Source organism: Hemiscyllium ocellatum, chromosome 44 (assembly GCF_020745735.1).
Source record: "Hemiscyllium ocellatum isolate sHemOce1 chromosome 44, sHemOce1.pat.X.cur, whole genome shotgun sequence".
Lineage (NCBI taxonomy): Eukaryota > Metazoa > Chordata > Chondrichthyes > Orectolobiformes > Hemiscylliidae > Hemiscyllium > Hemiscyllium ocellatum.
The window spans coordinates 10486358-10501568 of NC_083444.1; the positions used below are offsets into that span (position 1 = coordinate 10486358).

Here is a 15211-nt window from a genome sequence, read left to right on the forward strand (position 1 = left end):
AGATGAATGCATGGCTGAGGAGCTGGTGTATGGGAGAAGGATTCACATTTTTGGATCATTGGAATCTCTTTTGGGGTAGAAGTGACCTGTACAAGAAGGACGGATTGCACCTAAATTGGAAGGGGACTAATATACTGGCAGGGAAATTTGCTAGAACTGCTTGGGAGGATTTAAACTAGTAAGGTGGGGGGGGGGACCCAGGGAGATAGTGAGGAAAGAGATCGATCTGAGAGGGGTACAGCTGGGAACAGAAGTGAGTCAAACAGTCAGGGCAGGCAGGGACAAGGTAGGACTGATAAATTAAACAGCATTTATTTCAATGCCAGGGGCCTAACAGGGAAGGCAGATGAACTCAGAGCATGGTTAGGAACATGGGACCTGGATATCATAGCAATTACAGAAACATGGCTCAGGGATGGGCAGGACTGGCAGCTTAATGTTCCAGGATACAAATGCTACAGGAAGGATAGAAAGGGAGATGAGAGGGGAGGGGGAGAGGCGTTTTTGATAAGGGATAGCATTACAGCTGTGCTGAGGGAGGATATTCCCAGAAATACATCCAGGGAACTAAGAAAGGGATGATCACCTTATTGGGATTGTATTATAGACCCCCCCCCCCCCCCCCAATAGTCAGAGGGAAATTGAGAAACAAACTTGTAAGGAGATCTCAGCTATCTGTAAGAATAATAGGGTGGTTATGGTAGGGGATTTTAACTTTCCAAACATAGACTGGGACTGCCATAGTGTTAAAGGTTTGGATGGAGAGGAATTTGTTAAGTGTGTACAAGACAATTTTCTGATTCAGTATGTGGATGTACCTACTAGAGAAGGTGCAAAACTTGACCTACTCTTGGGAAATAAGGCAGGGCAGGTGACTGAGGTGTCAGTGGGGGAGCACTTTGGGACCAGCGACCATAACTCTATTCGTTTTAAAATAGTGATGGAAAAGGATAGACCAGATCTAAAAGTTGAAGTTCTAAACTGGAGAAAGGCCAATTTTGACGGTATTAGGCAAGAACTTTCGAAAGCTGATTGGAGGCAGATGTTCGCAGGTAAAGGGACGGCTGGAAAATGGGAAGCCTTCAGAAATGAGATAACAAGAATCCAGAGAAAGTATATTCCTGTCAGGGTGAAAGGGAAGGCTGGTAGGTATAGGGAATGCTGGGTGACTAAAGAAATTGAGGGTTTGGTTAAGAAAAAGAAGGAAGCATATGTCAGGTACAGACAGGATAGATCGAGGGAATCCTTAGAAGAGTATAAAGGCAGTAGGAGTATACTTCAGAGGGAAATCAGGAGGGCAAAACGGGGACATGAGATAGCTTTGGCAAATAGAATTTAGGAGAATCCAAAGGGTTTTTACAAATATATTAAGGACATAAGGGTAACTAGGGAGAGAATAGGGTCCCTCAAAGATCAGCAAGGCGGCCTTTGTGTGGAGCCACAGAAAAGGGGGGAGATACTAAATGAATATTTTGCATCAGTATTTACTGTGGAAAAGGATATGGAAGATATAGACTGTAGGGAAATAGATGGTGACATCTTGCAAAATGTCCAGATTACAGAGGAGGAAGTGCTGGATGTCTTGAAACGGTTAAAGGTGGATAAATCCCCAGGACCTGATCAGGAGTACCCGAGAACTCTGTGGGAAGCTAGAGAAGTGATTGCTGGGCCTCTTGCTGAGATATTTGTATCATCGATAGTCACGGGTGAGGTGCCGGAAGACTGGAGGTTGGCAAACGTGGTGCCACTGTTTACGAAGGGTGGTAAGGACAAGCCAGGGAACTATAGACCGGTGAGCCTGACCTCGGTGGTGGGCAAGTTGTTGGAGGGAATCCTGAGGGACAGGATGTACATGTATTTGGAAAGGCAAGGACTGATTAGGGATAGTCAACATGGCTTTGTGCATGGGAAATCATGTCTCACAAACTTGATTGAGGTTTTTGATGAAGTAACAAAGAAGATTGATGAGGGTAGAGCAGTAGATGTGATCTATATGGACTTCAGTAAGGCGTTCGACAAGGTTCCCCATGGGAGACTGATTAGCAAGGTTAGATCTCACAGAATACAGGGAGAACTAGCCATTTGGATACAGAACTGGCTCAAAGGTAGGAGACAGAGGGTGGTGGTGGAGGTTTGTTTTTCAGACTGGAGGCCTGTGACCAGTGGAGTGCCACAAGGATCAGTGCTGGGTCTTGTACTTTTTGTCATTTACATAAATGATTTGGATGCGAGCATAAGAGGTACAGTTAGTAAGTTTGCAGATGACACCAAAATTGGAGGTGTAGTGGACAGTGAAGAGAGTTACCTCAGATTACAACAGGATCTGGACCAGATGGGCCAATGGGCTGAGGAGTGGCAGATGGAGTTTAATTCCGATAAATGTGAGGTGCTGCATTTTGGGAAAGCAAATCTTAGCAGGACTTATACACTTAATGGTAAGGTCCTAGGGAGTGTTGCTGAACAAAGAGACCTTGGAGTGCAGGTTCATAGCTCCTTGAATGTGGAGTCGCAGGTAGATAGGATAGTGAAGAAGGCGTTTGGTTTGCTTTCCTTTATTGGTCAGAGTATTGAGTACAGGAGTTGGGAGGTCATGTTGTGGCTGTACTGGACATTGGTTAGGCCACTGTTGGAATATTGCGTGCAATTCTGGTCTCCTTCCTATCGGAAAGATGTTGTGAAACTTGAAAGGGTTCAGAAAACATTTACAAGGATGTTGCCAGGGTTGGAGGATCTGAGCTACAGGGAGAGGCTGAACAGTCTGGGGCTGTTTTCCCTGGAGCGTCGGAGGCTGAGGGGTGACCTTATAGAGGTTTACAAAATTATGAGGGGCATAGATAGGGTAAATAGACAAAGTCTTTTCCCTGGGGTGGGGGAGTCCAGAACTAGAGGGCATAGGTTTGGGGTGAGAGGGGACAGATATGAAAGAGACCTAAGGGGCAACTTTTTCATACAGAGGGTGGTACGTGTATGGAATGAGCTGCCAGAGGAAGTGGTGGAGGCTGGTACAATTGCAACATTTAAGAGGCATTTAGATGGGTATATGAATAGGAAGGGTTTGGAGGGATATGGGCCGGGTGCTGGCAGGTGGGACTAGATTGGGATGGGATATCCGGTCGGCATGGACGGGTTGGGCCGAAGGGTCTGTTTCCGTGCTGTACATCTCTATGACTCTGTGACTCTGAGAAGGAGGGATTGAGATGGAGATATTGAAGGAATTAGTGGGTGGGAGGGATTGGGGGAGATGGGGCGAACACATGGATCTTTTTGGACAGTTCTGTCCAGCATTTAGCCTAATGATTTTTCTCCCCTGCCTCCACAGTGGTATCTGGAATGTTCCGTACGTCTCGCAGGCTTACCTGATCAAAGGGGAGGTTCTGCGCAATGAACTGAGACAGAAGAATGTCTTTACACAGGACGACCTCGATCCTGATATGATCTTCTGCAAGAATCTCCGCAGAAAGGTAAAGCAGCAGAGAAAGGCAGCAGGGAGGGTGGGCAGGAAGGGGAGACATGAGGTGGCTGAGGGACAGATATAAAGACACTTTCAAGGTGAGGCAGAAACACGCAAGGGGTAGAGACAAAAGAGACAGAGATAAACATGTTCTGAGAGTGTCGAAGAGACCCCCCCCACACACATACACACACACACATGCACACACACGCAGACACATGCGTGCACACACACACACAAAGATACACACATGCGCATGCATGCGCACACACACTCCCACACACTCCCTCACACACACACTCCCTCACACACATACTCCCACACACACACTCCCTCACACACACACTCCCACACACACACTCCCACACACACACTCCCACACACACACTCCCACACACTCCCTCACACACACTCCCACACACACACTCCCACACACACACTCCCACACACACACTCCCACACACTCCCTCACACACACTCCCACACACACACTCCCTCACACACACTCCCTCACACACACTCCCTCACACACACTCCCACACACACACGCTCCCACACACTCCCTCACACACACTCCCACACACACACTCCCACACACACACGCTCCCTCTCACACACTCCCACACACACACACTCCCTCACACACACTCCCACACACACACTCCCTCACATACACTCCCTCACACACACTCACACACACACACTCCCACACACACACTCCCACACACACACTCCCACACACACACTCCCTCACACACACTCCCACACACACACTCCCACACACACACTCCCTCACATACACTCCCTCACATACACTCCCTCACACACACACTCCCTCACACACACACTCCCTCACACACACTCCCACACACTCCCTCACACACACACTCCCTCACACACACACTCCCTCACACACACTCCCTCACACACACTCCCACACACTCCCTCACACACACTCCCACACACACACTCCCTCACACACACTCCCTCACACGCACACTCCCTCACACGCACACTCCCACACACACACACACTCCCACACACTCCCTCACACACACTCACACACACACACGCTCCCACACACACACTCCCTCACACACACTCCCTCACACGCACACTCCCACACACACGCACACTCCCACACACACGCACACTCCCACACACTCCCTCACACACACACTCCCACACACACTCCCTCACACACACTCCCTCACACACACTCCCACACACACACACACGCTCCCACACACACACATTCCCTCACAAAGGCTCCCACACACACACACTCCCTCACACACACTCCCTCACACACACTCCCACACACACACTCCCACACACACACTCCCACACACTCCCACACACACACTCCCTCACACACACTCCAACACACACACTCCCACACACACACTCCCTCACACACACTCCCACACACACACTCCCTCACACACACTCCCACACACACACTCCCACACACACACTCCCACACACACACTCCCACACACACACTCCCACACACACACTCCCACACACACACTCCCACACATACACTCCCTCTCACACACTCCCACACACACTCCCACACATACACTCCCACACACACACACTCCCACACACACACTCCCTCACACACACACTCCCTCACACACGCTCCCTCACACACACACTCCCTCACACTCCCTCACACTCCCTCTCACACACTCCCACACACTCCCTCACACACACACTCCCTCTCACACACTCCCACACACACTCCCACACATACACTCCCACACACACACACTCCCTCACACACACTCCCTCACACACACTCCCTCACACACACTCCCACACACTCCCTCACACACACTCCCACACACTCCCTCACACACACTCACACACACACACTCCCACACACACACTCCCACACACACACTCCCTCACATACACTCCCTCACATACACTCCCTCACACACACTCCCTCTCACACACTCCCACACACTCCCTCACACACACTCACACACACACACGCTCCCACACACACACTCCCTCACTCACACTCCCTCACACACACTCCCTCACACGCACACTCCCACACACACGCACACTCCCTCACACTCCCACACACTCCCTCACACACACACTCCCTCACACACAATCACTCACACACACTCCCTCACACACACTCCCTCACACTCCCACACACTCCCTCACACACACTCACACACACACACTCCCACACACTCCCTCACACACACTCCCACACACACACTCCCACACACACACTCCCTCACACACACTCCCTCACATACACTCCCTCACACACACTCCCACACACTCCCTCACACACACTCCCACACACTCCCTCACACACACACTCCCTCACACACACACTCCCTCACACACACTCCCTCACACACACACTCCCTCACACACACACTCCCTCACACACACTCCCTCACACACACTCCCTCACACACACTCCCTCACACACACTCCCACACACTCCCTCACACACACTCCCACACACACACTCCCTCACACACACTCCCTCACACACACTCCCTCACACGCACACTCCCTCACACGCACACTCCCACACACACACACACTCCCACACACTCCCTCACACACACTCACACACACACACGCTCCCTCACTCACACTCCCTCACTCACACTCCCTCACACACACTCCCTCACACGCACACTCCCACACACACGCACACTCCCACACACTCCCTCACACACACACTCTCACACACACACACACACACACACACACACACACACACTCCCTCACACGCACACTCCCACACACACTCCCTCACACACACTCCCTCACACACACTCCCACACACACACACACGCTCCCACACACACACATTCCCTCACAAAGGCTCCCACACACACACACTCCCTCACACACACTCCCTCACACACACTCCCACACACACACTCCCACACACACACTCCCTCACACACACTCCCACACACACACTCCCTCACACACACTCCCACACACACATTCCCTCACACACACTCCCTCACACACACTCCCTCACACACACTCCCTCACACACACTCCAACACACACACTCCCACACATACACTCCCTCTCACACACTCCCACACACACTCCCACACATACACTCCCACACACACACACTCCACACACACACTCCCTCACACACACACTCCCTCACACACGCTCCCTCACACACACACTCCCACACACTCCCTCACACTCCCTCACACACACTCCCTCACACGCACACTCCCTCACACGCACACTCCCACACACACACACACTCCCACACACTCCCTCACAGACACTCACACACACACACGCTCCCTCACTCACACTCCCTCACTCACACTCCCTCACACACACTCCCTCACACGCACACTCCCACACACACGCACACTCCCACACACACGCACACTCCCACACACACGCACACTCACACACACACTCCCTCACACACACACTTCCACACACACACACACACACACACACACTCCCTCACACGCACACTCCCTCACACACACTCCCACACACACACACACGCTCCCACACACACACATTCCCTCACAAAGGCTCCCACACACACACACTCCCTCACACACACTCCCTCACACACACACTCCCACACACACACTCCCACACACTCCCACACACACACTCCCTCACACACACTCCCTCACACACACTCCCACACACACACTCCCTCACACACACTCCCTCACACACACTCCCACACACACACTCCCACACACACATTCCCTCACACACACTCCCTCACACACACTCCCTCACACACACTCCCTCAAACACACTCCCTCACACACACTCCCTCACACACACTCCCTCACACACACTCCCTCACACACACTCCAACACACACACTCCAACACACACACTCCCACACACACACTCCCACACACACACTCCCACACACACACTCCCACACATACACTCCCTCTCATACACTCCCACACACACTCCCACACATACACTCCCACACACACACACTCCCACACACACACACTCCCACACACACACTCCCTCACACACACACTCCCTCACACACGCTCCCTCACACACACACTCCCTCACACTCCCTCACACTCCCTCACACACACTCCCACACACTCCCTCACACACACACTCCCTCACACACACTCCCTCACACACACTCCCACACACTCCCTCACACACACTCACACACACACACTCCCACACACACACTCCCTCACATACACTCCCTCACACACACTCCCTCACACACACTCCCTCACAGACACTCCCACACACTCCCTCACACACACTCCCTCACACACACTCCCTCACACACACACTCCCTCACACACACTCCCTCACACACACACTCCCACACACACACACTCCCTCACACACACTCCCTCACACACACTCCCACACACTCCCTCCCTCACACTCCCTCCCTCACACTCCCACACACTCCCTCCCATACACTCCCTCCCATACACTCCCTCCCATACACTCCCTCCCACACACTCCCTCCCACACACACCCTCACACACACTCCCTCACACACACTCCCACACACTCCGTCACACATACACTCCCACGCACACACTCCCACACACTCCCTCACACATACACTCCCACACACACACTCCCACACACACACACTCCCACACACACTCCCTCACACACACTCCCTCACACACACTCCCTCACACACACACTCCCACACATACACTCCCTCACACACACTCCCTCACACACACTCCCACACACACACACTCCCACACACACACACTCCCACACACACACTCCCTCACACACACACTCCCACACACTCCCACACACACACACACTCACACACAGATGCAGACACCCACACAGACACACGCGCGCGCGCACACACACTGAACACACGCGCGCGCGCACACACACACACACACACACACACACACACACACTGAACACATGAATCATGAATGAAGAAATTAAGAGGGCAAGAGAGAAGGCAGCAGAGAGCGCGGATCACACACAGAGACAAAGAGCAGAGATATTGAGAGTGAGAGAACTTGTTGTGTGTCAAGGATAAAGTGAGAGACACTGATGGGGGATGTAGAAGAAGATGACACAGGCTGGGTGAGAGAGACGGGAGAAATAAACATGCAGAATCCAATCATTGTGGTATGTGGTGCACTCGGGAGCCAGATCCCTGTGAGTATGGTCTGGTGTTGTTTGGTGATAGGGTGTCTGTTGACCCAGTATTTCTAGGATTACATTTAACATTCACTGACCGAATGGCTCTTGCTCTCGTTTTCAGGCACTCTTCATGTATGTGACGAATCTCGATGACTTTGGTCACCTTCTGTCACTCTCCAATTACAATACCAGCCACCTTCACAATGATCTGTGGCAAATCTTCACCAACCCAGAAGTGAGTGTGGGCATACAGCCTCCAGCTGCCTTCTCTCTTCCTCCAACTCCTGTCAGATCTCCTGTCTTTGTCACATGTTCAATCCCTCTCTGTCCATCTCTTTCACACACATGGCTTGTCTCACTTTCCACCCCTTCACAGCTTCTGTCCCTTCCTCACAAACATTCCTTCCCTCACACCCTCCTCTCTCACACACCATACTGTCTCTCTTTCTCACTTATAGTTCACTCTGCCATTCTCTGATATCTTAGACCTTTGCACACTTTCATACACACCCTTCTCTCTCTCCCTCTCTCTCTCTCTCTCTCTCTCGCGCTCTCTCTCTCTCTCTCTCTCTCTCGCTCTCTCTCTCGCTCTCGCTCTCTCTCTCTCTCTCCCCCTCCCTCTTTCGCCTACTTCTTCCAACCCATTGTTGCCCTGTCCTTCGCTAAGGGGAGACAACAAGACAGTGGGATTCATTAGGGATTGATACAGAGCTACAGGAAGAGATTGGGAGAGTGGGATTAGTTTGGGATTGATACAGAGCTATGGGAAGAGTTTGGGAGAGTGGGATTAGTTTGGGATTGATATTGAGCTACGGGAAGAGATTGGGAGAGTGGGATTAGTTTGGGATTGATACAGAGCTACAGGAAGAGATTGGGAGAGTGGGATTAGTTTGGGATTGATACAGAGTTTACAGGAAGAGATTGGGAGAGTGGGATTAGTTTGGGATTGATATTGAGCTACAGGAAGAGATTGGGAGAGTGGGATTAGTTTGGGATTGATATTGAGCTACAGGAAGAGATTGGGAGAGTGGGATTAGTTTGGGATTGATACAGAGCAATGGGAAGAGATTGGGAGAGTGGGATTAGTTTGGGATTGATACAGAGCTACGGGAAGAGATTGGGAGGGTGGGATTAGTTTGGGATTGATATAGAGCTACGGGAAGAGATTGGGAGAGTGGGATTAGTTTGGGATTGATACAGAGCTATGGGAAGAGATTGGGAGAGTGGGATTAGTTTGGGATTGATACAGAGCTACGGGAAGAGATTGGGAGAGTGGGATTAGTTTGGGATTGATACAGAGCTATGGGGAAAGAGCAGGGCTGTAGATTATTTTGGGATTGATACAGGGGGAGAGAGTGGGGAAAGAGATTAGTTTGGGATTAATACAGAGCTCCAGTGAAAGCGCAGGGCATTGGGTTAGTTTGGGATTTGTGCAGGGCTATGGAGATATAACGGGGCAGTGTGATTACTTTTGAGATTCATGTCGGGCTACAGGAGACAATGGGACGAAGAATTAGTTTGGGATCGATACCAGGTTATTGGGAGAGTATCGATCCCAAAACTAGCGTGCTGTTTGACAGAGTGCTGTAGTGACTGGGAGAAGCAGTGGGATTTATTCAATATGCTGTGGTTGTGGGGTAATGTGCACATCTTTGAGTTAATTCCTAACGACGGTACTTTCATATTCTGAACCCTATTTCTTTACGGACAGGATTGGAAAGAGAAATATATTCATGAGAATTACTCCCGGATTTTCAGTGAGAATCTCGTGCAGCAGGTAAGTGCTGAAGATTTGACATTCTTTCTCCTTAGATTCCCAGGAGCAGTGAAATTACCGTTCCTCCGCACCAGTAAATCTTTTCCCTTGGGGATTTAATTTCCGTCCTTGATCCATTCAGTCTCCTGAGCATTTCCAATGTGCCGTCGATTTCAGCAAGAATCCTGGCAGGAAATCTGGGACAGTGGAGGGAGAACTTTGCGTCTCTCGTCTTCCTTTCACAGGGTCCAGGGCTCTGGGGCTGTGAGCCAGGCCGACGCACCCAGCGCTGCACTGAGGGAACATGTCACTGTTAGAAATGCTGCCTCGCAGATGAACTTCTAAACCAGCTCTCTCAGGCGGGTAGAAAGTGAGGTCTGCAGATCAGAGCTGAAAATGTGTTGCTGGAAAAGCGCAGCAGGTCAGGCAGCATCCAAGGAGCAGGATATTCGACGTTTCAGGCATAAGTCCTTCCTGAAGAAGGGCTTATGCCCGAAACGTCAAATCTCTCAGGTGGGTGTAAAAGATCCCATGGACATTATTGCAAAATACGCAGCTAAAGTTGCCCCTGGTGTTAGATTAGATTAGATTCCCTGCAGCGTGGAAACAGGCCCTTCGGCCCAACAAGTCCACACTGATCCTCCGAAGAGTAACCCCCCCCATTCTGACTAATGCACCTAACACTACAGGCAATTTAGCATGGCCAATTCACCTGACCCGCACATCTTTGGACTGTGGGAGGAAACCGGAGCACCCGGAGGAAACCCACGCAGACACGGGGAGAATGTGCAAACTCCACACAGACAGTCGCCCGAGGCTGGAATCGAACCTGGGACCCTGGCGCTGTGAGGTTCTGGCCAACATTTACTCCTCAACATCACAAACACAGCTGATCTGGTCCCAGCATGTTCATTGTCATGTGCACTGCTTCTTTCTTGCTGTCTCTAACTCCTGCTGTCTCTATCTCTCTCTATCTCTCTCTCTCTCTCTCTCTAACTCTACCTCTATCTCTCTCTCTCTCTATCTCTCTCCTTCTCTCTCTCTCACTCCTTCTCTCTCCTTCTCTCTCTCTCTCCTTCTCTCTCTCCTTCTCTCTCTCCTTCTCTCTCTCTCTCCCCTTCTCTCCTTCTCTCTCTCCTTCTCTCTCTCCTTCTCTCTCCATCTCTCTCCCTCTCTCTCCATCTCTCTCCCTCTCTCTCCTTCTCTCTCTCCCTCTCTCTCTCCCTCTCTCTCTCTCCCCTTCTCTCTCCTTCTCTCTCCTTCTCTCTCTCCCTCTCTCTCTCTCTCTCTCTCTCTCCTTCTCTCTCTTTCTCTCTCTCTCTCTGACTTCCCTCTTACAAGCTCCCCTTCACCCCCTCCACTGCCCTTCTGATGACATGAGCACAGCCTTTGTGCTTGCCCGACACGTTTGAGGTGTTTGCAGCTTGTCTGGTTTATGGGTCTCCTCACTGTGCTGGGGGAAGCGTTCTAGTCGCAGGAAGAGAGGGGAAAGGTATGGTTGTGGGTGGGGGGGGGGGGGCAGTGCAATCGAAGCGACAGAGACTGTTCTCTTCAGCTAAGAGTCTCGGAGGCTGTGTAGCCGGCCTGGTGCCAGGATTCCGGGCCTGGAGAGGAATTTTCAGTGGGTGGAGGAGGATCCAGTCATTGTGGTCCGTGTAAGATGACACTGACATTAGCAGGACAAAGGAGGAGGATTTGAAAGTGAACCCAGTGTGAGTGAAAGTGTACCCAGTGTGAGTGAAAGTGTACCCAGTGTGGGTGAAAGTGTACCCAGTGTGGGTGAGAGTGTACCCAGTGTGGGTGAGAGTGTACCCAGTGTGGGTGAGAGTGTACCCAGTGAGGGTGAGAGTGCACCTAGTGTGGGTGAGAGTGTACCCAGTGTGGGTGAGAGTATACCCAGTGAGGGTGAAAGTGCACCCAGTGAGGGTGAAAGTGTACCCAGTGAGGGTGAAAGTGTACCCAGTGTGGGAGAGAGTGTACCCAGTGTGGGAGAGAGTGTACCCAGTGTGGGTGAGAGTGTACCCAGTGTGAGTGAAAGTGTACCCAGTGAGGGTGAAAGTGTACCCAGTGCGGGTGGAAGTGTACCCAGTGCGGGTGGAAGTGTACCCAGTGCGGGTGGAAGTGTACCTAGTGTGAGTGAAAGTGTACCCAGTGAGGGTGAAAGTGTGCCCAGTGCGGGTGAGAGTGTGCACAGTGTGGGTGAAAGTGTACCCAGTGAGGGTGAGAGTGTACCCAGTGTGGGTGAAAGTGTACCCAGTGAGAGTGAAAGTGTGACCAGTGAGGGTGAAAGTGTACCCAGTGCGGGTGGAAGTGTACCCAGTGCGGGTGGAAGTGTACCCAGTGTGGGAGAGAGTGTACCCAGTGAGGGTGAAAGTGTGCCCAGTGCGGGTGAGAGTGTGCACAGTGTGGGTGAAAGTGTACCCAGTGAGGGTGAGAGTGTACCCAGTGTGGGTGAAAGTGTACCCAGTGTGGGTGAAAGTGTACCCAGTGTGGGTGAAAGTGTACCCAGTGAGAGTGAAAGTGTGACCAGTGAGGGTGAAAGTGTACCCAGTGAGGGTGAAAGTATACCCAGTGTGAGTGAGAGTGTACCCAGTGTGAGTGAAAGTGTACCCAGTGAGGGTGAAAGTGTACCCAGTGAGGGTGAAAGTGTACCCAGTGCGGGTGAGAGTGTGCCCAGTGTGGGTGAGAGTGTACCCAGTGCGCGTGGAAGTGTGCCCAGTGCGGATGGAAGTGTGCCCAGTGCGGATGGAAGTGTGCCCAGTGCGGGTGAGAGTGTGCACAGTGTGGGTGAAAGTGTACCCAGTGTGGGTGAGAGTGTACCCAGTGTGGGTGAGAGTGAAAGTGTGACCAGTGAGGGTGAAAGTGTACCCAGTGAGTGTGAAAGTGTACCCAGTGCGGGTGAAAGTGTACCCAGTGAGGGTGAAAGTGTGACCAGTGAGGGTGAAAGTGTACCCAGTGAGGGTGAAAGTGTAGCCAGTGAGGGTGAAAGTGTAGCCAGTGAGGGTGAAAGTGCGCCCAGTGTGGGTGAAAGTGCACCCAGTGAGGGTGAAAGTGTACCCAGTGCGGGTGAAAGTGTACCCAGTGCGGGTGAAAGTATACCCAGTGCAGGTGAAAGTGTACCCAGTGAGGGTGAAAGTGTACCCAGTGTGAGTGAAAGTGTACCCAGTGTGAGTGAAAGTGTACCCAGTGAGGGTGAGAGTGTACCCAGTGAGGGTGAGAGTGTACCCAGTGAGGGTGAAAGTGTACCCAGTGAGGGTGAAAGTGTGCCCGGTGAGGGTGATAGTGCGCCCAGTGAGGGTGAAAGTGTACCCAGTGTGGGTGAGAATGTACCCAGTGTGGGTGAGAGTGCACCCAGTGTGGGTGAGAGTGCACCCAGTGTGGGTGAGAGTGCACCCAGTGAGGGTGAGAGTGCACCCAGTGAGGGTGAGAGTGTACCCAGTGCGGGTGAAAGTGTACCCAGTGTGAGTGAAAGTGTACCCAGTGTGAGTGAAAGTGTACCCAGTGAGGGTGAATGTGTACCCAGTGAGGGTGAAAGTGTACCCAGTGAGGGTGAGAGTGTGGGTGAAGGTGGATTTGAATAGTTGAGTATTGCGAGGTGATATATATAGGACAGATATCAGAGGTAGTGTCTTTAGTCAGAGAGCACTAGGGGTGTAGAATGTGCTTCCTGCAACAGTAGAAGACCCGCAAACTTTAAGGGCATTTAAATGGTCATTTGTTAAACGTAGGGATGAGAATGAAATAGTGTAGGATCGATGGGCTTCCACAGGCTGCTACAACATCCTAGGGCCAAAGGATCTGTACCGTGCTGGAATGTTCTATATGGGGCTGGGTGCCAGATACATTACCAGAGCCACGTGCAAATTGCCATCAGGTAAATCAGATGAGAGAGCTGGATGTGTGTCTGAGAGGCTGGTGTGTGGATTCCGGTTCACTGGGGGGCACTCGGGAAAGTGGGATCTGTACCAACGGGCCAGTCTCCACCTGAACTCTACTGGGACCAGGCAACTTGGGAAGTAAGAGGATTTTAAACAAAAAAATGTAGGACGAGAGATCACCTTGGAAAGATGTGGTAAGTCAAGAAATACAGCGAAGGTTAAAGAGAAAGGTGTTAATACGGGAAATGATAAACAGACTGAGCAAAAAAGACATTCTCTGGGCCAACACAGCACCTATCGTTAAAGTACATTTGAGAATATAACTTCAAGAAAGTTCCAGAATTTACATATGAAAGAACTGAAACCAACATGCCCATTCCAAAAGATGAGAGACTTAAACAATCCAGCTTTTTCTCAATGTATAATTTCAGTTATATCACACTGTAAACCTTTGCTATAAATTCTGAGTCCGACAATCTTATTCTCCAAAACCATCTGATGAAGGAGCAGCGCTCTGAAAGCTAGTGCTTCCAAATTAAACCTGTTGGACTATAACCTGGTGTGGGGGGATCCTAAACTGTTGGACAATAACCTGGTGTTGTGTGAGTTTTAACTGTGGACAATAACCTGGTGTTGTGTGATTTTTAACTGTTGGTCTGTAACCTGGTGTTGTGTGAGTTTTAACTGTTGGTCTGTAACCTGGTGTTGGGTGATTTTTAATGTTGCTCTATAACCTTGTGTTGGGTGATTTTTAATGTTGCTCTATAACCTGGTGTTGGGTGATTTTTAATGTTGCTCTATAACCTTGTGTTGGGTGATTTTTAATGTTGCTCTATAACCTGGTGTTGGGTGATTTTTAATGTTGCTCTATAACCTGGTGTTGGGTGAGTTTTAACTGCACATCCCAGTCCAACATTGGCACCTCCAAATCATAATGTTTAGGGA

The 15211-nt window shown here is 51.0% G+C and overlaps 1 protein-coding gene across 1 annotated transcript in view; it reads left to right on the top strand.

The window, feature by feature from the left end:
• plod3 (procollagen-lysine, 2-oxoglutarate 5-dioxygenase 3) overlaps positions 1 to 15211 on the top strand; it is a 141355-nt gene that overhangs the window by 113183 nt on the left and 12961 nt on the right. Inside the window, exons 13-15 of the mRNA XM_060854588.1 lie at positions 3320 to 3461; positions 8754 to 8867; positions 10344 to 10409. Of these exons, the coding sequence (XP_060710571.1) occupies positions 3320 to 3461; positions 8754 to 8867; positions 10344 to 10409 (322 nt within the window). The remainder of the gene's footprint in view (positions 1 to 3319; positions 3462 to 8753; positions 8868 to 10343; positions 10410 to 15211) is intronic.